The sequence below is a fragment of the Pteronotus mesoamericanus genome, unplaced genomic scaffold (genome assembly GCF_021234165.1).
Source record: "Pteronotus mesoamericanus isolate MK-2021 breed Mesoamerican mustached bat unplaced genomic scaffold, CSHL_Meso_final scaffold_118, whole genome shotgun sequence".
NCBI lineage: Eukaryota > Metazoa > Chordata > Mammalia > Chiroptera > Mormoopidae > Pteronotus > Pteronotus mesoamericanus.
In genome coordinates, this window is record NW_026555301.1 from 5,336,143 (window position 1) to 5,361,440 (window position 25,298).

The 25,298-nt window shown below is 45.0% G+C and overlaps 1 protein-coding gene across 1 annotated transcript in view; it reads right to left on the reverse strand.

Annotated features, from left to right (window-relative positions):
* CHCHD6 (coiled-coil-helix-coiled-coil-helix domain containing 6) overlaps window positions 1-25,298 on the reverse strand; it is a 327,465-nt gene that overhangs the window by 50,341 nt on the left and 251,826 nt on the right. The window contains exon 6 of the mRNA XM_054587294.1: window positions 2,171-2,241. Within this exon, the coding sequence (XP_054443269.1) occupies window positions 2,171-2,241 (71 nt within the window). The remainder of the gene's footprint in view (window positions 1-2,170; window positions 2,242-25,298) is intronic.

Consider the following 25,298-nt stretch of genomic DNA (forward strand, 5'->3'; position numbering starts at 1 on the left):
TTTAAGTGACTTGTCCAAGGGCACAGAGCCAATAAGAAGCAGAGCTGAGGTGTGATTCCAGGTCAGCCTGACTCCAAAGCCCAGGCAGGCTCTTAACTCTATCCTGCTGACCATGTTATGTTCAGAGGAGATCTTCAAGGGACAGGGAAAATGCAAAGACAAATAGGGAAGAACAATGGCTCCAAAGCAGTCTCAGCTAAGTGTGACCTAGCCTAGCAGGTAACCACATGTGACTGTGGACAATCTCTCTAGCTTCAGTTCTTCATCTGTGAAACAGAATCAACAATAGTAGATGAGAGCACATGGTTGAAGTGCCTAAAGAGTACTAACCTATAAGTTAGTATTATGCTTAGTAAGTCAGTCATTATCAGGGATGTTGTAAACAACCAACCAACTCTTCACTATACTCAGATTAAAAATATACTCAAGTGCTAGCTCCTCTTTACTTTTAGAGGGTATGAGGATGAGAAAGAATATGACAGTAGAGTCAAATTGACTAAGGAGGCCAGGAGTCCTAACTCTCAGGACTGTGGGCCACATGACATGTGACAAAATGCACTGTGAGTGACTGTAAAGCTCCCTGGCTTCTCCCCAGAGCTTCTCCCCCTGAGCAGTTGGCTCATGATCAGGTGAAGGGAGAAGGGCTGTGGATTTGGCATTGCTGCCCCACAGACACTGCAGGGGATGGGCCAGGTTGAGAAGTCAACCCGATTTTGCCCTTTCCAGCCGTTACATTACTCAGGTGGTTGTCACCCACCCACCTCTGAGGTATGACGGCTTCCCTACCTCCTGCTCTCACTGACTATGATTCTGAGTATTTGTCAGCTCCAGGCGAGCCAGATGGGCCCTCTTCTGTGAGGAAAAGACCTTTTGTGTGTGGCATGGCCCATACACCCCGCAAAGGCAGCTGAAGATTCCATTCCTCAGGGTCCACACAGCTCATGGCTCTCACTCGCACCCAGGCTCTGTGGGGTCCCAATGGGAAGGTGTAAGGTCTTCCTCATCTCCATCTACCCCCTGAGAAGTTCCTCTTTTGAATCTCCTATTGCTACTGCAGGACTTGAACTCTTCCAAGATATCTGCTTTCTCTTTCCCAAACCTGCTCTTTAGTCAATTCTCCCACAATCTGGCAGTATTTCCCCCCAGCTTCAGGTGTCCTATATATACACCCTGGGCCTGTACTGCATGTACATCTGCCCCTGCCCCTCCTGGCTTCTCACATGTTTTTCATCAGCAGCTGTTTTCACAAGCAATGTATCACCTCCTAGTCACCCAGGCCTTCTGTTTCCTTCTCCTGGTTCCAGACACAAACCCTCACCACTCTGCACTCTGATTAGTTTGCTTGGAAGTTACCCTGACTCAACCTTGAAAGGGACAGACCCCTGAGGGAGGAGAAGGGAGTTAGTCAGAACCTCTGGTTACTTTATGAAGGTCTACCAGGTCCACGGACACCATCTTCACACAAAAGACCCAGACCTCAAGGCCTGGCTGTCTCTTCCCCACAGGAACCCCTCAGACCTTCCCATGACCTTCACCCTAAACTAAGCAGTACTGTGTCTGTATTGGACACAATGCATTCACCTCCCATCCTGACATTCTGGCTCTGGAGCCTACCCTGACCGCAAAGCACAACAGATGGGGAACAGAACGCTGCTCTAAGCAGCACTGTGTGACTGGAGCAAGCCATCAGTATCCCTAGCCCCAGTTCTTCTGGGAGTAAAACAAGGGCTACCCTGAGTGTCATCATACAACAGCTTGTGGCACAGGACCAAGAGCACAGGGATGCCTATAGGGAACATACCACCCCCACCTCCTGAAAACCACTTCCACAACTGGGAGATATGCAGGACCCCTTCTTTGACTTTCGCAGGAGCCTGATGACCAGCCCCTGGGCTGGCTTATAGGACACTCGGCTTGCAATAGCCCAGTCAGTCTGCTGCAGCCACACTCCCATTTGCCAGGTTGCTAGGGAAGAAGTGAGTACTCATATAGCCAATAACAAATGACCAATGGCTGTCTCAGATCCAGGTGAGAGACCTGAGTAGCAGATGGTCCTCTGTGTTATTAGAGAAATTTGAAATTAGGCAGGTGGTGGTGGGTTTCAAGCCACATATGGGAATTTTTTACAGATACAGGCTAAGTTTATGAAGAATAATAAACAAATTCTTACTTTATTGTGCCCTCCATTTTTGAAGCTGCCTCATGGAATTGCTGTGAAGATAGTTTATACATCTCAGCATTCTACAAAGAGAAAGACACAACTGGTTACCAAAGACTAATATTTTCCTCAGGCCCTTCATGAAAATTTACAGGTGCTAGTTTCTTGAACAGTATCAAAGAAGACTGGTTGCTGATCCACCGCTTGGGTCTAGCTCTCACTCTGGACCAACCATAGCTACAGAATCCAGAGGAGCAAAGGATGGGAGGGCATGGATCCTTTAGTGCCCAGGTCAGCCTACCACCCATAGCAAATCCCAGCCTGACACCTGGTTTTGTAAACAGTTTTATTGGAAAACGGTCATACTCGAGATTTGTTTACACATTATTTCTGGCTGCTTCTGTGCTACAATGGCTCAGTTTAGTGGTGGTGACAGAGACTATATGGCCAATAGAGCCCAAATTACTTACCATCTTTAAAGAAAAAGTTTGCCGAGTCTGGATCTGGCCCAAGTCTTATTTTATAAGTAGAGTCTGTTGCCTAGAGAAGTGAAGCAACTAACCCAAGGTCACACAGCAAGTGGCTGTACCAGGACTACAGCCCAGGTGTCTGATCCTGAGTTAGGCACGTGCCTTCCTGCCTGCCAAGACCAAGGTGTTTCTTGGCATGGTGACTGTCTGGCCAGAGCCTTGCAGGCTGGTTCCAAAGGCACACACTTACATCCTTCCTGAGGTAACCTAGTGAACATGCATGTACAGAGCCAGGCTGATGTGGGGACAGCCAGGTTTGCAACAAGGTAGAGCTGGATTGAACCCTGGGGGCCACCAAAGTGTGACTCTGGGTCATTCCACTTCTTTGTGACTCAGAAGCAAATTGCTCCAGTCCACACAGGCCCAGAATCCAACACTCTCCACTTATTTCCCCAAGGAGACCAAAAGAAATGCACCAGCTACCCCCACCCACCACCATTGTTTTTCACAGAGAACCGTGAGGCTTTGACTGGTAGACTGACTTCTTGCAGAAAGCAGTCTCAAGAATGAAACCACCCAGAGGACTGCCCAAGACAAGGGTGGCAGTCAGACCTCCCCAGCAAGGATGACAGGATAGCAGTCAGATAGCCTGACTTGAGGGGAATGAGCCCCCTCTTAGATGGGCTGAAGAAGGTAACAGGTGCCCAGTCAGAGCCAGACAGGGAAAGCACCTTGCCCCATCATCCATCTTCAGGGAAGGTAACCAAGGTAGGGCAAGAAGCAACTCCCCTAGGGCCAACAGGACCTTAAAGGTGAAATATGGACATAAACAGGCCCTTACCCCTATGCCTATACCACAACCTCAGGGAAGAGCCAAGTGGGAGGTAAACATGGAAGGCTGTTTCCAAGGAAGTACACCTGTGGCAGGAACCACAGTGTACAAACTCTGCTCTGGGTAGTGCTGGGGAGAGGCCAATGCCAGGCCTTCCACTCCCAGCTACTGAGTGAGCCTGGGTAGGACACACACCACCTCTTCCTGGTTTATGTCCTCATCCCTGAACTGGGAGATAGCTGACGCCTTCCCTTTGATGACCATCAGACCCATAGCTGGATGAGAAAGCTGCCGCCACATGACAGGTACAAAATAAAATGGTGTTCTCCTTCCTTCACAGCCAGGCTGCCCTGGCTCCCACAAGTATATGCTCACTCCAAGTTGCCCAGCATAGTTCTCTCTGGAGCTGGATGTTCTAGCCAAGTGATGATGATTTTTCTTCAACCAGCCTGACATTCATCCGACACTGACTATTCCGGGCAAGGGAATAAGGACAGAGATGAATGAAGTCTCGGCCTCCTCTCCACTCTGAGAAGCATCTCTTTTGTGACATTCTGATGGGCATTGCTGAGACTCAGTTTGTACCTCCAGTTCATGGGCCTTCACAAAAGACTGCACAGTCCAGAGACCCACACTTTAGCACAAGCTGCTTGTGTTCTTTGGGTCACATACTTCCTTGAACTTTGTTTCACTATATGACAGGATACTCCCTTCCTCACAGGGTGGCTGAGAGACCATGCCTAGTGGTACATGGCTCAGGATAACTTCCCTATCCACAGTAGCCATCTAGTCGCACCATGGAACTTTCTAAAGCTAACATGTGCCTTATCTAAGCAGCCCCCAACTGATTCCAGTCTGTTTCCTTTTCCACAAGACAGCCTCATAACTCAGGCCTTCTCCTCTGCAAAAATGTCAGGCCCCCATTTTCCAGGCCCCACTACTCATCAATGTCCCATGTCCCAGTCCCAGTATCCATGTCCCAGATGGGCCCAGCATGCTGTGGGCTGACAGAAAGCTCAGTGTCTTTGTTCTGACCCTGCATTTCCAGGCACACATATGGGAAAGGGTGAATACAGTAAGCAGTTAAACTGACCACAAGCTCAGACTGAACATGTGGTCAGTAAGATTTGTCACAGGAAGTGCCCACAGGCCAAGAAAGTGGTTGTGATTACACCACTGCAGCTTCCTCTATTGTTTTGCAGAATGACTCAGAAGAGGTCCCCTTCCTCCCTGACCCATGCACCCTTCCATCTAATCTGCCTGAGCAGACTCAGGAGTGACGAGGTACTGTGGAATACCCCACTATTGCTCCCCTGGTACACAAAGGTCCTGGTCAAGCCTTGGGAGTACTGAGCTGGCTTCCTCTGTTCATGAAGGCTCCCTGTGCCTTCCTGAGTCTTCTGAAGGGCATCCAGAGCCCTCTGTCCTCTTCTTGAAATAGCAGGGCATGCTGCAGACTTCTAGACCACACCACCATCAGGGGCTTCTAAAGGACTAGGGGCCACTGACATTCACACAGGGAACCCAGTGAGTATTGAGACAGGCCTCATGGAGCTCTCAGACAATGCAACATCACATTTACAATGGACATTTGGCCAGTCATCCCAGGTGATGTGGAGGCACCAGAAAGGACGGCCTGGGACAGATCATCAGCTTGGCTTCTTAGGAGCCAATGGAGGCCTAAATCTTCCTTTCTTTTTCTTTTTTCTTTTTTTACCTTAAACAATGTTTTAGAACAAACAACATAACACATGGTTTAAAAAGTCAAAAAAGAAAGGACATAGGGTAGGTATTTGGTGACCAGCAAGCTTTTCAGTACCCTGGACCTCAGCACTTTCCTCTCCTCCACCGTGCGCACCTGAGTGGACTCACCTATGCACATCCACCTTCTGGCACTTACTTCTGGTAAGTGAAGACACTTACTTCTTGGAAGCTTCATCCATTTACCTGCTGAATAGTATCCCGTTGTAGGACGTGGTGTCCCACAGCTCACATTGGCAGTTCCCCACTGTGCACATTAGCTGTTTCCCATCTTTGGCTATTACAAACATGCTAAAAGACATACCATGGCATCTATACCTTTGTGTTCTAGTGAGCATGTCTAGGAAGGTATATTCTAGGAGTCATATTCTTGGGTCAAAGGGTACATCCACTGTTAATGAACTGAGTCTTATAGGATAAACAGAAATGAGTTAATAATAAGGGAGTTGTATAAACAGAGGCAGCAGCGAGAGGGAGCATGAGGAGTACCCCTCAGTGGGTACAATAGTCCCATCAGGAACAAGAGCAAGGGAAGGATCTGGGAAGAAAGTCAGCCTGGTACCCAGTGAGGTGGGTAGGGGGAAAGTTGGGGTCTGAACTGAAGGCTGAAAGGCTGGACCTCAGTTCACAGTCAATGAATTTTATTTTTTTAAGCAAGGGAGAGGCAGGGTTGATTTGTATTTCAGAAGGAGCATTCTGGCAGCTGTGTGGACGGTGGAGTGCAGAACCAGGGGAGCACCTGGGTCCCCATAGCGTGATCCCCTATTACCCTGTCTGACAAGGAGCCCTGTTACTCATTCATAAGTCATTGGGAAATCATTCTGAAATGCATTGTACTAAATCTGCACACATTAATTAACACCCACTGATAGTGAACTGTTATTTCTGGAGAATTTTTCTTTCCCATCAGACTCTTCTGATTCCTGATTTTGGAGTCTTTTTCTTTGCCCTATAAATGGCAGCCCTCCTCCTTTCTCCTCCTCCTCCAGCTGCTCTGTATGCACATTTGAAACCAGAAAACCTGATTTCCATTAATTAAATCTGCCATTAAAAATTAAATAACGTGAGCAAGAAGGTATGTTATCTCTATGGGTTTCAAAAGTCACAGTGTTTCTTCAATTACTTCCCAAGCAGTTTTCATATTTCATACTGTCTGATTTCTCCAAGGGCTTGAATTTGCAAGATCAAAAGAGAGTGCAAGGGTGAGGGGAAGTACAGTGAGAAGTTTCAGAAGGGGAGGACAGGGAAATAGTTGTGGCAGGCCAAGGGAATGGTTCTGCAGCCCCCACTAAGGATCTGCAACACAGGTGGGGAGACCTGTTTAACCCACTAGCCCATTCTCAGAGCAGGTGCATGCAATTGTGGACAGGAAGAAAACCAAGCTCATTATGACAGTCTGCAAAGGAGCGACTTGGGAACTTGAGAGCCCTGACATACACATACCTGCACTGGGTGTCATGGGACATGAAGATTCTACAAGGCATTTCAGTCCAGCAGAAGGAAAGAACTAAGGTCTAAGGGGCGTGCCAGGATCAAGTGAGAGGCGACCTGGGGCAGTGAGAATGGATATGGGCCCTCGAGTCAGATGGGCTGAATTAGGACCCTGTTCCCATGAATGTGTAAACATGGGCCAGCATCCAGACTGGGTGTCTACCTCCTTGGCTTTTCGTCTATAAAATGAAGATATTAATAGTGCCTCCTTCATACAGTTTTGTTGGAAGTGGTATAGATTCAATGAGATAATGCGTACAAAATGCTCAGAACAGTGCCTGGCATAGAGAAAACTCAATTCATGTTTTAAGAACTTAACACTCAAATATACATCAACCAAGGAATACTTCTGGATGAGAGGCCTGGAAGTGCTAAAAGAGTAAGGAGAAGTTACTTAATGATGGAAAGTCCACTAAGGGAGGGATTTTCACATGTCTTGCTTGCTGATCTATCCCCAGAGCCTCTCTCACTGCCTGGCACATAGTAGGCCCTCAATAAAAAGTTGTTGAGTAAATGGAAATAGGGGTCAGAATCACTGGAAGATCCAAAAACACTATAAGGACATGATCATCTGCTTAGTCAGTTAAGAGTTTGCTGGGCTGCCACTCTTTGACCAGTGCTTCAATCTGTGGGACATAGGACAGAGCCTGACTTGGACATAACCCTGTGAGGGACACAGGGTGTAACCATGGCTCAAAAGAGACTGAGGTCCAGGCAGAGAGGGAGCTGTAGAGGCTGGGTGAGAATCTGGAACTTGGACCTTTTCCCCCAAAGCCAAAGCATTTTAACAAATGTTTTTGGAGGAGGTAAGAGCACTACTCATTGGTTCTTTTCCATGGCCACAAGCATGTTGCTCACAAGGTTCCAAAGTCCACTTAAGGCAGGTGCCGTGGCAGGAACCTCTCGACAAGCTGGCACATTTAAGTCTAGAGCAGTGCTTTAAGGTAGGAATGCATACATCTTGCCACGTAGAAAGGACACATGTAGTAAACTGTGAAGCCTAGGACCCTAGCTGCCTGGGACAGGGGAGGATTCCCAGCAAATCAGTGCAGCTGGGGAAAGGCCCAGGGATGAGGCTTAAGGAAGTCCCAGAACCCAAGAATCGAGCTCAGGTGCTGTCAACATGCCCAGGGCTAGTCATCCAGGCAGATGTAGATCTCACCACCTAAATTACAGAAGAGGAAAAAAACCTCCCAGGAATGCTAATTTAAGAAGAGGGGGAAAAAAAATGAATTCAGGATTTGAAAAATCTCTGATTAGGAAGGAATAAAGAACACAAAGAAGGAATGAATATAAGTATTTTATGAAAAGTTCAAAATATCAATATAAATTTTGTAACCCTTAGGACATATAGTCAGCTAGACAATCAGTGAACAAATGGAAAATTCCATTTGGTCAAGTGTCTGAACAGCTGGTTCTTGGCTGTTTATGAAGTTGGTCCGCTATTTCTTTTCCCTGTTCCCCTCTTCCTGGCACTGGTCCCTTCCTAAAACACTCAGCTGCACCTAACCTAAGTTTGAAAACTTCTCCCTCTCTGCTTTCTTGCCCTCCCCCTTACACTTTCCTTTAATACACTGCTACTGCTAAAAACAGCCTTAAAAGGAAGCTAGCCAGTTATGCCCTGCTCTGCTGTCATGTGAGAAGAGTACCCCTTTTTCCTGACTTGCTCTGGCACTTACCCAGGATGGGGGTATGTAGACCACAATCTTTGCCTTCACCCCAAAACCCACCCTCATAAAAATCCATCTGGGATCCCTTTAACACAGAAATTCTTCCCTTCCACACTCTCTTCACCTCAGGCCCACCACCGAACTCTTCCAGAGCCATTAATGTGTATGGCCACACTCAGGGCCTCCCATTCTCCAGGATGGCACTAAGGATCCTCCCTTATCCTCTAGAAAAACTCCTCTTGGATCTTCCCTGCACCCCTGAGGACAACCCCTCAGGGACCCTCCCTCCATTCCCCAGGACAACCCCTCTAGGATCCTCCCTACATCTCTAAGATGGTCTCACTCCATTCCTCATCCTCCCTCCACTGCCCAGGACTGCCTTACCTGGGAATGTTGCACCTCCTACTGTCCCTGCACACTGCTTACCCTTTTCCACTTGTCCTATATTTTTCTTTCTGGTCTGCTCCTTGATGCTGCCCAACCTCCAGGTCACAGTCCCTTCTTAGCTCCCTTTTTAGCCCTTTCTTAACTCTGCTTCCCTTTTAATCAGTTGGGCTCAGCCCAGTCCCTGGCATTGCATTCTAAGACCCTGAAGGTCCTCACCCACTAGAGCACAGACCACACTGTTAAGTCAAACTCTAAACCATCTGCCTTCCCCCCCTCCCCCCGCCCCGGGCCTAGGCACCATGGAGGGACTCAGAGATCTGCCATGACTACAATAACCACAAACTCAGGGCTCCAGCCTCAGGTGAACTTTCCCTACAACTTATAATTCTTGACATTCTGGAAAAGCTTCCCTGCCCATTCTACTAGAGAGCTATCCTGACCTTACCTGTTAACCAACCCTGAACTCCTATGGTCAGCTGGTGACGTGTCTCCATTTCAATGATGACAGAGATTGCTGCTGGGCATGAACATGTGCACATTTCATTCAGTAACATGTGTGCCTCTGCCTACACCCATGACCCGTCACCCTCCGAGGAGAGTATCCATCTGAGTTCCTGGGTTCTAGGGCCCCTGGTGACACAGTAAGATGTTCCCTCTTCCCTGGGCCTGTTTCTTCATTGGTCCCCTGGAAAGAATGCCTGTCTGTCTTTCTGGAGTGCTCTGAGCATGTAGTGAATAATGGGAAGGAGCATACTTAGCATGTTGTCCAGCATAGTTCAGTTGTTTCTTCATTTCATCCAACAAATATTTATTGAGTGCCTACTGTTTACTAAGCCTTGCTCCACAATCAGGGGTCACAGCAGTAATCCAGAGAAATGGTTTTTACCTTCACAGAGCTAACGGTCTGGCTATGGAAAAGCAAGAAAACAATTCTACTCAGTAATAAGCTCCATAAAAAGACACAGTGAGTTAAACAGATAAGGAGTAACAAGATGGGGGTGGGGCTACTTTAAATAGGTTGATCTAGGAAGGCTTCTCTTTTGGGGTGACTTGGGGTAGAGATCTGAAAAATGTGATGAGGATAATACGATGAAGGGAAAGGTCCTGAGGTGGGACTACTTGGCATGTTCTTGGGAAAGGGAGAGGAGCATGGATGGAATATGTTAAGATGAGAAAAGAGAAGCAGTGAAAGGACATAAGGGCCTGACTATGCTCACATAGAGCTCTTTGTACGGTTGGCAAGAAACAATTCGGGGGTTTGATCACCAGGTGACACAATCTGATTTCCATTCTGGAAGGATCAAAGCTGCTGTGTAACAGAGAGTCTACCAGGAGGAGAGAGTGGAAGCAGCCAGGCTATCTGGGGGCAACTGCAGGAAAGAGATGGCAGGGCATTTACTGAGGGGTTGATGAACATTCACTGTACCATCAGCAGTGGTGAAGCAGACTGGTACCTCAGTCTTGGCCCTGCTGAGTGGGAAACATCCAGAACACAACCAGTAGAAAATTCAGGAAGGCTATGGGGATATAAATGAGGAGCTCATGGGAATGGCTGAAGTTCAGGCTATGATTTCCATAGCTCTTGCTGCAGTATCTACTCAATGTCTTAGCTGAATATAGAAATACCCTTTGTTCCTCACCAGACCCCAGCTCCATTAATGAGCTGATCTCATTTGAATTTCCTTTTCCTCTTTGTCACAACACACTGCCTCCAGAACTCCACTCTTACAAACCCTCATCTTCTGGTTCTCTCATTACTGTATCTGCTCCCTGCATTTCCTGCTTTAGTGAATACCACCACTTCCCCTCCAACTCCTGCAAGGCAGATGACCTTCAATTATCACTCTTGGGGCCCCCATATCAAGCTGGCAGCCAAATGCAAGTAACTCTATCTCCTGCTTGTCTCTCCTTTTTCCCTATTGTCACTGCTTTCATTTGACCTTTATTATGTAATAAGTGGACTCTTAGGAGGATACACCTTGTTCATACACCACGCTGGTTCCCCATTATCTGCAGAGCAGTGTCCAAGACTCTCCCTTTGAGGTTGTCCTTCTCTAATAAATGACTTTGGGACTGGCCCTGATATGCTCTGTACTTCATGCCATGACTCATCGTTTTCTAAAACTCCATGATGTTCTCTGCATTGTTTCCTCTGCCAGTTCTTCCCCATCCACCCAAGGAAACTTGGATTCATGCTTTGAGACCCAACAACTACGTTCCCTCTTCTGGGCAGTGGCATTCCTCTTCCATATCCCAGGCAAATTCTAACGATCTCTTTCTTGGTACTCTGAGTGAATCCTACAGTGCACTGCAATCATCAGCTAATGTGCTTGTCCTCTCACATGGTTGGGGAACCACATGAGCTCAGAGTCCATACTTAAAGAATAAATGAAGGCATTGTTACTCAGCTCACTCCAGATCTCTGGACTCTGTCTCCTCCACATTCTCTTGAGTGTTGCCTCATCATTGCTATCATTACCTCCAGCCTAAGTTGGCCAACAAGTCTCTACCTAGTAGGCCTCCAGTCCCTGGTCTAGCCTCCTTGAATCTGCCCTCCTCCAAGGCCACAAGAATGCCTCCCCTGAAGCACATACCTGATTGTGTCATGACCCAGCTTATGCCCTTCACCCCTCTTCCAGGACACCCCCATCTTGCCCTTCCAGGTGCCCTTCCTTCCCTGGACATCTATTCCATGTTCTATTTCCTAACACATCTGGCTGGCTTCCCTTTGAACATCACTTTCTTAGATGCCAACTGCTAATGAGAGCATTGTGACAGTGGCTTTAAGTGAGACCCTCTTATAAGTACTTGCACTTGTGAAAAGTCAGAGAAAAAGTAGGCTCTTTGTCTCTGCTGTGCTATGATGAGGAGTCTAAGGCTCACAACTGGATTTCCTGGATCACACCGTTTCCATGGGTTTGGCTGAGTCTGCTAGCATTTCAGATGATTTCGGGGGGTGTGTGTTGGCGGGGGGGGGGGGTGTGTGTGTGTGTGAGATTGGGGGTGGGAGTCGACTGCTCTTTCCTTACTAGGGAGTGAAAAGTATAGTGTTGGGTATCTACAAAAAAACGGAATTATCTTATGGAGGGCAGGTCCCTGGTAGTACAGGCTTCCCCTCCTAGGTGAGTGTTCTAGGAACCCATCTGTATCAGTGCACCAGCTGGTGTTGTGAGAGGCTGTATTTGGCTTCAGTGAATTTTTCTGAAGACTCTTTCAATGTGTTTGTCCAGTTCATAATGGGTGATTTAGGAGCACACTTGTCCACACAGTGCTGAGTGTTCACCAGTTTCTGACCGAAACCAACATGACTCCCATGCCCCACCCTCCCTGTTCACCAAGTCTCACCTCAAGCAACTTTTTTTTGTTTCCACAGATGAAAATAGTCCTCAAAGGGAAATGTTTTGCTGATGTGGAAGAGGTGAAACAAAAATGGCAGAAGCACTAAAAGGCATTAAAACCGACAAGTTCAAACACTGTTTTGAGCAATGGAAAAAAAAAATGTATTGATAGGTGAATTGCATCAAATGGAGAGTATTCTGAAGGTAACTGAAGTTTAAACATGTAAGAATAAATAAACAATTTTTTATTAAAAAATTCCAGGTTTTCTAGGTGTCCCCCCCTCATATATGCATGTACACACATGGACATGCACACACTTTGCACACTGTAAAGCACTAGATAAAGGTAAAGCTGTGTTAATTAGTAATAATTGCACAGGTTTTAAAATTTTTTTGATTTACACTGAATATTAAACATTAGCTGCCAGACCTCTGGGTGAGTACTGATCTTCACCCAAGAGCTGTTTTTCATTTTGTATCTATGTCTGGGTGAGAAGACCCACCCCTTTGGAGTATTTGTCAAGACTGTGGAGGGCTGACAGAATCACGTATTCTCACAAACAAGTTGAGTGATCTGCATAGAAGGGGCTGGTCAGAGGCACAGGGTTAGCTCTTGTTTGAGTGTCTAATGGGAAGACTTTGTGTTAGAGTGTATAGGAAGGCAGAAAAAATGAAGTTAGAGAAGTGGGATTATTCAAGAAAAACTTCATAAAAGAAGTACAATAAACAGTTAAAGGCAAAAAGATAAGGGTGATGTATGAAAAAATTTTAATATGTGTTTTAATATGTGGAACGTAAATTTGACACTATGCAGACCTGAGGCCTGTAGACTAGGATGGAAACCCTAGAACCAAACTGAGGCCAGGAAGTAGGCATTAAAGTGGAAAGAAGGCAAAGAGCTTTAAATGACTGCTAAGTACAGAGCAGCATCTGACCTAGATGGATAGAAGCCATGTGAGGGCAGACAGGGAGAGAATTCAACAGTGTGCTTGGAGTAAACAGGACAGATAAGGTAATCTACCACTGTCATCATTCAAGGTGCAGGGTATGCAAGGAGGCAGGGCGGTCAGGTTGGGCAGCAAAACTGCTCTAACACAGAATCTGTGCAGCCAGCCATGCCTTAGTGTTCCTGTTTTGTTTTGTTTTTACATTTGCAGAAAGATATTTGGCTAAATGATTATCTAAATAGTTTGAAAGCAAAATGCAAAGCACAACTGAAAATAAAAAGAAAGAAAAAATTAATACAGATGAATTTTAATTCCAGTTCTGCAACTCACTGGTGATCCGATCCTGAGTAAACTGTATGGAGTGCAGCTGCTGTGAATTGCTGATTCTCTGCAACAAAGAATAGCTGAGTAAAAATCTCAAGGACAATGCTGAAAGCGGTGAAAACCTCTAAGGCTGGGAACTCTATGGTTAAGAAACAAGAGGTTTGTGATGTAAGCCCTCTTAGGCCCTAGCTACATCAGACCTCCAGGTGCTATGCATTTAGGTCACAGAGGCATTAAACAAGTGTTTCCTATGTTTGTGCTGATCTGTGAACTTCTGCATCTAGATGAACTTCAGAGGCAGGCTCCCAGTGTGGCACTGTACTCAGAGATTCTCAGCATTAGAACACTCAGCTCTCTGTGATGGAGGCCAGTCACACATTCCTGAAAGCACACCTTTAGTTCCTCTCAGACTTGCAAGAGAGAGAAGATCCCCCAAGCAGGCAGCTGTAAGTTTGGACACCCTGCTGCTTAGAACCTGGCCCTCCCATAATGCTGAAAGCTGCTTCTTTATCACATCTCCACCTGGTCAATCTGAGACAGTGTGGCAGGCAACCTGAGGCCTTGCTAGTCAAAGGAAAGCTCATGCATCAGCATAATCAGCATCACTTATGAGCTTGTAGAACTGGAGACCGGCTCTGAAGCCAGGTCCCAGGTGATCTGTGTGCATGGGAAGTTTGAGAAGCACGGATGTGCAGGTGGTGGGCTTCCTGTGGGCTATATTAACTTTCCAAAAACTTGAATGCCCTTGATTAGGTCCTGCCCTCCTTAGTTCTCCAGTCCATACATGCCCCTGTGGTTTTATACCTGCAACTCCATGTACCTGAAATTCCTGCTGGGCTCCTGAAAGCAGCTGTGCTGTGGCTCTTAGCTTGCTGTTTACACTTCAGACTGGCAGGCCTGGCTGTCCTGGCACATGAGAATTATCTGGCACCCAGGAGAGTCTGATGATTGGTCTGGGGTAGCTCCCACACATGGGTATTTTAAAGAAACTCCCCTGGGAGATTCTCATGTGCAGCTGAGGTTGAGAATCACTGTTTTAATGTCAGGGAAACCTGAGCTTGAGACTGTATTAAACCCTGGCTTTGCCACTTACTAGTTGTGTGTCTTTAGGCAAGTTACTCAAACACTCTGTGCCTTGGTTTCCTCATCAATCAAATGAGTACACTAAGAGTAACTACATAGTAGGCCTGGTGCCTCCCTCAAAAAAGTGCTGTAGGGATGAGTGCAGGAGGTAGTATTGGTATAATAGCTGGCAATGCAATAGCACTCATAAATGATAGTGGTTAATGGTACAATTACACTGAGGAGATCTCATAAAAGAACTTGACCTTCCAGTTATCACGGTGCCACTGAGTTTTCTTTTACTAGCATCCAACCCCTCCTCACATGGCTTGGTTTCCCACGTTTCCCAGATCCTGCAGGCACTCTTTGTAAAGAGCCTCAGTTGATCTCTGTTTCAGAATGGAAGGAATATCAGTCCAAGATGACAGTCAAAAGAATATTAGCCCAGCTAGGATACGACTACCTCCTTCCTTGTACAGATTACCCCCACAGGAACACAGTCAGATTGCATTAGCTTTCAGGATCATGCCACCTGAGTCAATCCTGATGCTGGCCTCTTTAGCATCCATTGCTTTTTTCCCTCCCCAACTGCTCCCCATTCTCCTTGAAGAATCCATGTGGTTCTAGGGGAGCAGACCATAACTCCAGATATGGAGGTGACAGTGTGTGACTGAAGTCAAGCCAACCGATGCATCCCACTGCTCTATTCATAGGACTGCTAAGTGACCTAAGCTGGTCTGGTCAAGCCAAGTGAAATTTAGGATGATGCTGGGAATTCTGAGGCTCAGCTGGTATTGCTTGTTCTGGGTGGTCAGAGGGGGAAAAATCCGAGAGTGCAAGAGAAACCAGCAGAGTTTGTGAAAGAAGCCCACAGTGGATGCTGCACCACTCAAGGTCTTCTGTTACACATTTCCATATGGGTTAAGCTAGTATGCCTACATCGTGACCACTCTGCCACTGCTAAGCTATATCAGCACCCAATCTGTTCTGGGTAACTTACAAACAGTATCTTGTTTGCCAAAGTCATGCGTCAAGTGAATAGGCTGGCAGTTAAAACCAAGTCTTTCTAATTGCATATCACATGGAAGTTAATGTCAGCAAAAACTCCCAGGTCTTTTTTCCTTTTTCTTTTTATTCCATTGTTTAATCAATTTTTATTATTCTATTACAGTTGTCCCAATTTTCCCCCTTTGCCTTCCTCTGCGTATTCCACCCTCTGCTCCCACACATAGTCAATTCCTCCACCCTCCTCCCCTCTGGTCACTTTCAGTCTGTTTCATGTTTCCACGTCTGTGGTTCTATTTTGTTCATTACTTTATTGTTCATTAGATTCTTCTTACAGGTGAGATCATATGGTATTTGTCTTTCACCAATGGGCTTATTCCACTTAGCATAATGTTTTCCAGTTCCATCCATGTATTTTTAAAATCATTTTTTATTTTTTAGTTACAGTTGACATACAATATTATATTAGTTGCAGGTGTACAACATAGTGAATAGACACTGTATAACTTACTAAGTGACCATCCCAATAAATCTCATACTCATCTGTCACCATAATTATAAGAGTATTATTGACTATAGTCCCTATGTTGTACTTCACATCCCCATGACTATTCCATAACTACCAATTAGTACTTAATCCCCTCATCCTTTTCACCCATCCCCTCAACCCCCATCCCATCTGGCAACCATCAGTTTGTTCTCTTTATCTATTTGTTTCTGTTTTGCTTGTTTGTTTTTAAGACTCAATTGTTGACAGATATGTATTTATTACCATTGTATTATTCATATTTTTCTCCTCCCCTCCCCCTCATCCCCTCTCCTCCTCCTCCTTCTTCTTCTTCTCAAAGAAGATCCTTTAACATTTCATGTAATAATGGTTTGGTGGTGATTAACTCCCTCAGTTTTTTCTTGTCTGGGAAGCTCTCTTTACTTGTGTTTCCATTTTAAATAATAGCTTTGCTGGGTAGGTAACTTTGGTTGTAGGTCCTTGCTTCACCACTTTGAATACTTCTTGCCAGTCCCTTCAGGCCTGCAAAGTTTCTTTTGAGAGATCATCTGACAGTATTATGGGAGTACCCTTGTAAGTACTAACTGCCTTTCTCCTGCTACTTTTAAGATTCTCTGTTTGTCTTTAACCTTTTGCATTTTAATTATGACGTGTCTTGGTGCGGGCCTCTTTGGGTTCATTTGTTTGGGACTCTTGTTTGCTTCCTGGACTTGTATGTCTATTTCATTCACCAGGTTAGGAAAGTTTTCTGTCATTTCTTTTTTTTTCAAACAGGTTTTCAATTTCTTGGTCTCCTTCTCTTCTCTTTCTGGCATCCCCATGATGTGAATGTTGGTATGCTTAAAATTGTCCCAGAGACTCCTACACTATACTCATTTTTGGGTGCGGGGGGATCCTTTTTCTTTTTGCTATTCTGATATGGTGTTTTTTTCTTTCTTGTATTTCAAATTACAAATTTGGTTCTCAGCTTCCTCTACTGTTGATTCCTTATAAATTATTCTTCATTTACAACTGGTCCTTTTTTATGTTGTTGAACTTAGTGAGAACTAAGTTCATTGAACATCCTTATAACCAGTGTTTTGAACTCTACATCTAGTAGATTGCTTGACTCCATTTTGCTTATTTCTTTTTCTGGAGTTCTGTTCTTTCATTTGGGACATGTTCCACATTTTGGAAGCCTCCCCTTCCAAACAAAGTGTTTGTTTCTGAGTATTAGGTAGAGCTGCTACGTCTCCTGGGCTTGGTAGAGCAGCCTTATGTAATAAATGTTTTGTAGGGCCCAGCAACACAGCCTCTCCTTTCACCCAAGCTGGGCACTCCAGTCACAACACCACCCCCCACCCTCCAATGTGGGCTATGTACACCCCTCCTGTTGTAGCTGAATCTTGATTGCTACTGGCATGTCAAGGGGAGGGATTTACCCTTTTTATTTTCATGTTGCTAAAAAGTACCAGTACAATAAGTTTTCTGGAACCAAGTAAAAAAGTCTAACATTTATACCCACAAAATTTCAATGTAACAATTTAACAAACATTCAATTTCATGATATGATCTGGTGAGATCTTCGGAGACTGATTTAAGACTATGATAGTCAGGACATTGTTGGTTGCAAATAGTGGAAAATTAGACTCAAAGTGGTCTGAACAAGTTAAAGGAATACTGGCTCCCATAATTGCAAAGTCCAGTTGTACTTTTAGTAAGAATCAAGTGGTTTAATAAAAGTGTCTGAACAGAAAAGGTGAATGAACAAAGCAAGAAAAGACAGTATGCTCTCTGAAGCCCAAAGCATCATTGATCTCCAAGGCTGCCAAACTTCTCTTCTGTCTTTTGGACCTATACTGAGTTGTGATATCTGAATCAACCACTAAGGCCAGGAGGATGGAATGTGACGATTAGTGTAAGCCAGTTGGGGAACACATTAGAATTGGTACTGGGTTCACGTCACTCAGAAATACATGGGCTACCTGGACAGGAATGGAAGGTATCTAAAAAAAAGTGTAACTAAATGAAAGCACTGACATGAAAAGGAAAGCACATTCAGGGCAGCCTCAAATAGCAAATGTCTTTGATAGTCATTCAACACATTCACTATCCATCCAAGCTTTGAATAATTAGCAAATTTGGAGAGTGGACTTTCTACCTCTTTAAATCACTAATAAAAATGTTGACTGGGACAAGAGTGAGAAGTCTTTGGATTGATGCTTATCTGTTTCTTAGCATCTTCCTAATGTGGTAATTAAAACTATCACAAAGCAACCTAATCATCTCAACATTTAGCCACTTGACCCAAAAAGATGTCATTAGTCCCTATGCCACATGTTACACAGAAGCACAGTTACAGTAAATCCAATCTACTTTCATAATCTACCATTTTACATATCCCTAAAGGAAACAATGCCAGTGTGAGATCTTTACAATATAACTCGAGCACTGATGAAGCCCAATGCCTTCTCTGCACACCCAGTTGTCCACTGAACCCAAATGCCCCACAAGTCCTCAATATATGCACATTTAACGTGCTTTTTCACTCCTCTTATGCTTCATATTTCCTCTTGTTTTTAAGTCATTTATTGAGGTAAAATTCACATAACCTAAAATAAACCATTTTCAAGTGAACATTTCAGTGCCATTTAATACAGTCACAAATTGCACAACCACTACCTCTATGAACATACATGTACACACTTTTGAGTCCCTCTTCTCAATTAATCTGGGTATATACCTATGAGTGGAACTGACAGATCATAGGGTAATTCTGTGTTTAACTTTTTGAGGAACTGCCAAAATGCTCTCCACACTAGCTGAGTTCCTTTACATTCCCACCAACAATGCATGAGGGTTCCAATTTTTCAACATCATCACCAACACTATTCTTTTTTTTAAATTACAGTCAACCACACAGGTGGGAAGTGATATCTCACTGTTGTTTTGATTTGTATTTCTCTAATAACTAATGACATTGAACACCTTTTCAGGTGCTTGTTGGTCATTTCTGTATTCAAGTCCTTTGCCCATTTTTAAATTGGGTTGTTTGTTTTTCTGTTATTAAGTTGTAAGAGTTTCCCCAGTTTCCTTTTAACTGAATTATTCTAGTCGGAACTTTCAGAATATCACCTCTTTACTTCCTCTTTACCCTGACAATCACCAATTTCTATTTTTATGCCTCAGAAAATAGCAAATCTCTCCATCCTCCTTCCCAAATGCCCTACTTCAGGTCCTCATTGTCTCTTCCGCCCCGCCTCCCTGACAATCATGAGAGCCTTCCATCTTTTCTCTCTAGCTGCAAATTTCTTCCACATAACTGCTACCTTCTCCAGCATAAACTTAATCTTGTTACTCCTCTGCTAACATTTCCCAGCTCTTGGCATCATCTAGGAAAGACTGAGCATCCTGGCCTGGTGGCAAGTCCTCTTCAGCCTGCTTTCTAGTCTCCTGAGTCCATATGCAACAACTCTGCTCCATGGAACTCCATGAAACTGAGTGCCATTCACCCACCTGCATGCTCAGTTGTGCCCTGGGCAGTGTTGCCCCAAGCCTAGAAAACAGTTCCCACTGTCTCTCTGAAGGTTCTTCTAATTCACCCTATCATCTCTGACACAAAGATACAAAGTCACGTCTTTCGAGATCTTTAGTGGTGCCATAGTATTATATTTAACATGTGCTATATATGCCACTTAAGAGGCCCAGCACATCCAGCTTGCCGTTCCTGGAGACAGTGCCCAGTCAGGAGGCTACTCAGGATTGCTGCTAATTGGACCTAAGGTGGACCAGCCCACAGGGCAAAAGTACAGTCTGGAGAACACAAGGAAAGCGGGCTAGTTGAGTGTGAGAGGAGAGTGGATAGAATGAAACAGGAAGGAACAGGAAGACATCATTAAAAGAGCACAAATGGGTCACAAGGCAAAACAAGAGGCAGTAGGTTCCTGGGCAGGCCTTAGTTCCCCAATATCTACCTTCTCATGCCTGGGCTGTGGGTAGCCATAGGATGGCTTGGGCATACCTCCAGGCCTCACAACCACAGTGGAGAAATGCATAACCACCAAAGACACTGCGCTGAGCTGAATTGTGCCCCTAAATTCATAGGTTGAAGTGCTAACCCCAGTACCTCAGATTGTGACCTTATTTGGGAATAGGGTTGTTGCACACAGAATTCGTTAGAATGAGGTCATGCTGGAGCAAGAAACAAACAGAACAAGCACAGTATCACTTCTGAGGAGCTTACAGGCCAGTGTAGAGACAGACAAAATGAATGAGGTACTGCTATTCACATAAAGGAAATCAAGCAGGACAGTGTGATGGAGAGCATAGTGGAAGAAGGGTGAGGAAAATCATCTCTGAGGAGTTAAACTGTAGTTGGGACTTAAATGGGGAATAAACCCAAAAGGTAAGAAAGAAAGAAAAGGAAAAATAAAAAGAACAAAGGGCAAGGAAAAGAAGAACAGAGAAAGAAAGAAGGTGTGGAAGGCTGGTGTAGAAGGCTGAGAAACTAATGAGTGCAAAGGCACAGGTGAGAGTGGAGGAGTTTCTCAAGTGAAGGTGTGTGGGAGGGGGAGAGGAAGGGAGGACTGCAAAGGACATGATGCCAGGGCAGAAGCCACAGGGCTTCACGCACTGTGACCATAGCTATGGAAGGATCTGAAGTAGAGGATAGTACACATGGATTACAAAGCTGCTAGGAATGAAGGGGTGGGAGGGAAATCCTTTAGGAAGCTATTGCAGAGGTTGAGGGAGAGGTGAGGGTGACTTGTCTTATGGGTACTCACAGTTTTTTTCCTCCTACTAAAGCAGGAGCTTCCAGAGAACAAGGACTGTGCTCACAACAGGTAGTCAAGAAAGATTTGCTGAGTGAAACATGAAACTCTTTAAAAGGCAGTGGTCACAGGAGCCCACACAGGTGTGAGCAGAGCATTACCAAACCATAACTATATGTCGATCTCATAAAAAGTTTGCCAGGGAGACCAGCCAGATTCTAAGGCACGCTACAAAACATCTCTTCTTCCCCTTGAAGAATTAGGGTTCAGTTGGCTCATGTCAGTCTACAATACCTCTGCACCCGCATCTTACAACTTCTCTGGAAGCCCAGGGTGTTTTCCCTTGGAACTCAGCCTCCCTCAAGCAATCTAGCCAGTGCTTCCCAAGGTTTCCATGTTCCTTCTGCTTCTCTAATCCTTTTTTGGCTCAGAACAATTTCTCTAATTTCTTCCTTGAACTCCTAAGAGATAAGACTCTCAGCAAGTGGAATTGGGAGCTCTGCTTTTAGATGGCAGATGCAGGCCCCATCATGGTTAGACTCGGCCTGTCTCCATCTCTGTGATCTGTGATAGCATCAGGAAGAGAATCTCATTTTAAGCAAAGTAATTGTTTCCACTAGAAACAAGTAGTTTAGAATTTACCAGGAGAGGAAATACACTGGCCTTGTTTCTGAGCACTAGATGGGTTACAATATGATTAGTTGTGATCGGGAGTAGTGACCACAACACAAATACATTAACATCCTAATGGAAGCAAAAGGTCAAAATTTTCCATCCAGTGGTTATCCAGTGTGGCAGAGAGCTGTTGCTTTTCCCACCCAGCCTCTATTTACTCTCTCTCCTCTGGGTCACTGTAGCCTCTCCCATTCAAATCTCTGTTGGTCACCAAGGCTTAGCCAGGACTATGTCTACCAGCTAGGCCATAGGGATGGGTTTGGGAAGGCCATGTGCTCTCAGACTGGGTGATTAGGGTCAAGTAACTCCATCAGGGTACTTGTCTTTCCACTCCAAGGAAAATGTACTCACTCCCGTGGATGTTGCTAATGCATGAACCTGAAACTGACAAGGGACACTTTGTGGAACCTGAGAATGGAACACACCCGAGGAAGGAGAGCTGAGAGGGGGGGGTCTCTCATGATCCCACGCAAGACCACACTCAAGAAACACGTAAAGTGAGATCTATTTGGGGGTTTTGGACTATGTGAGCCTATGTCTCCCTTCCCCTCTCCCTTTTCTCTTTTTTAATATAAGCATTTGGATTGTGATTTTGGTCACTTGCAACAGAGTCCTCAATGATGTGGCTTTTTTTTTTTTTTTTTTTTTTTTTTTTACACAAAAAGGATTACATGAGAAAACCACCTTCCTACAAAAGAGTGACTGCTGGAGCCTGGAGAGAAGCTATAACGTGCTTGCTTACCCTGTGTCAGGGGTGACAGCAGGTGGGCCCCCCACCACACAGCTTGCCACATGGGTCAGGCTTGGTCAAGGGGGACCTAAGTGCACAGTCATCCTACAGCCTCAAAGGTTGCCCGCTGGACAGTCACTTCAGGGTACAAATATGAACTCCATCAGCCTGAGTCAGTGGACCTGAGGGGCATCATGGTTTCTAACATGTCAAAGAGAGTTGAGAACGATGCAGTCCTCATAAACTCCAAGTTCTCTTCTAGGATTGTGGCAACATACCCAGGAACTATGCTCCCAGGGATCAAAACGCTATATACACCTTGGCTGGAAAAAGGGGATGAGAGGCTACTCCAACTTTAAAAGGAAGCGCATTCTCACTGTGAAATGATCTTCCTATTTCCAAACAGGTTGATTCTGGGGTTACTTATCCCAAGTGGCTGGGCCAGTCTTGGTGACAGCCAGAGACACCTGGGAACATGCTCTTTTTTATATAGATGAGAAAACAGACTTAGAGATAAGTAAAGTATCCAAAGTCACAGAGCCAGTGAATAGTAGAGGCAAGATTTAAACCCAGGTTTTCAGACTCCTCACACCTTCTCTATCAGAGAACAAAGTGAAATGTAATACTGTAAAAGGCCAGTAAAGAATATGAACAGGACCAAATCAGATGAAAAGACAGGCTGCTCTAGTAATGGTGATGTCCTAGTTAGAAGAGGCTCCCTCATACCCAGCACATTCACGTGTAACAGCACCACTGTATTCATCCAAAAGAATACAGGGTCTGGCAGAAGTAACGCCTGCTTGAGTGTGATTGGTAGGGTAATAATATTGGTATAATAATTTATAGTTTTAATTTGAATATTTCACGTAAAATGCCATATGGTGTGCTTGAGTGTGATTTGTTATGTTACAGAATTACACGCTTATGATTCTGTAATAAAGGATTTTGTAATTAAAAAGTGGCATTATTTGTGCCAGTCCTTGTATTTTAAGAGTTGCTGTCTGCTGATACCATGACATTCCTGTGAAGGGAGCTCTCTGGTCATTGTGTTTAGAAATATGCATAGATTAATGGCTCCTGAAGCACTGCCAGCCTCTCCGTGCTGACCGGAGATGACAGCCCAGCTGGAACAGCACGGTCATAGGACTTCGGTGTTAGCACTGCTCTCCCTCCCATGAGATGCCTTCCTTTGGCTCTCATCCCGTTCTTCACTATGTGTCCATGAGGAGGCTTGTGTTCATTAAAATTCTGGTGAGAAAATTACCTTAAATGGTAGCCTGGGCCACAGCAGTAAGAAGGTGCTCATTCAGTCCATGGCTTAGATGATAGGGCCCCACCAGGGAGGGAGGCACCCATCACAATCATCAACTGTCTTGTCTCCATTTCTAGGGTCTGCCATTCTTCTCTGTGCAGTAAGCTGCCTGGATTAGAACCATCACCCACTAATGAGTTCATATCCACTTTTAGGCTCAACTGGTCTGCCTGTCCCTCCAGAAGCAGTGGCTTAAGGAAATGGGAAATCCCCAGCATGGCTGGGGTGAGAAGATGACCTGGGCCAAATCAGGTTTCTTTTTGGGAATAAGCAGAGAAGCAAGTGGAAGTAACAAAGAGGCAGTCATTAGGGTGAGCCAGGACCATGGAAGACACTGAGAAACCTGAGGACACAGAGGGGCTTGTGGAACTGTGGGGGTGAGGTGGGGTCATGGGGGAGGCAAACAGAGCCCAGCCCAAAGGGAAATACCCACCTGCATAGCTGAGGGCCATGCCAACTTCCTGGTTCTAGCTGTGCACATCATTAAGGTAAACTGTAATTTCTTAAGAAAATCTATGCAATCTAACTACAACATTTTCCAACAAAGTCCCCAAAAGCAGAGGAGAGAGAACACATGCCCTCCAGGGAATAGGAGGGTGAAGCCTGACATTGCCCAAGGCAAGGAAGGATAAAACCGCTTTTGAAATTGCCTGTTTTATCTTAAAAAGTAACTCAAATTATCCATGCTATTCCATAATATCAGTGTTTGCTTTAATATAAAAATAGCTTCTCCCCCTGAAGCTTCATGTAAAAGTGATGTCCTAGAAAGACGTGCCCTTTCTAGTCTGTAGTCCCATCTCCCATACCTGGTCAGTGGGCAATGCTGGGAGGCATATACACTGGGGTGGGACAAGCTGACTTAACAGCATCTCCAATGGCTCTCCTGGTTCTGACCTGCGCACTGTGAAACAGAGAGCTTGTTAACATACAAATACGGGCTCTCAGGTACCTCAGAGGCAAGAGGTACCATCTTAAGTGGAGGGCATCATATAGACACACATAACTGCAGTAAAGTTCTCACTCATCCTTCACTTATATAAAGTAGGATGCCAATGTCCATAGGCAGTAGTGGGGGTGCAGTCAGAAAATACAGCAGAGGAACAAATTTGAGGCCAACAGGAGTCACAGCCAACTACCACCAAGCTCTGCTTCAGTGTCTAACAAGAACTACAAATGAACATACTCAAGACCTGGGGACTTCTAGGAAAATCCTTTGCTGTCCAAATGATGGGCAGTTTATTCTATTGATAAAGATAGGGGGCTTCTCACTGATACCTGAACACACATCTGCTGGCCCAGATGACATTTCTACTCCAGTATCTTGTGAACTGTACTTTATTGTGTCCAGGAGACATCATTTCCTCTCTCCAACTAACAGGTTTGTCCTCCCACTCCTCCCCCTGCTGCCAACAACACAGAATGATGGATGTAGACAATGACACAATGAAATGCAGCCAGCCAGTCCTGGTCATTCCTATCTGTCATCCCCAATACCCAGACCAGGAAGAAGTTCTCGGAGGAATCCTCTGTCTCATTAACACACTGTGCCCTGCAGCAAGTCACCTCACCTGTCCAGGTTATAGCAAAATGAGGCAATTAGATCACATTGATTGGAAGGTTCTTTCCAGCTTGAAGAATCTATGATTTTAGCAATGTAATTGTTAACCAGAACGAGAAAGGTTTATAAATGCCAACAGAGAAAGAACTCCAAGACATTTTATTAAAGTAGAAAAAGCAAGCTGTAAAACAATATATATGATTTGATTTGGATAAAATATATGCTTGGATATGCATTAAAATTCTTTAAAAGGATACACAAGACAGTGTTAACAGTGGCTACTCTCTGACAAGCGGGATAAGAGGTTGGCCGAAAAGCA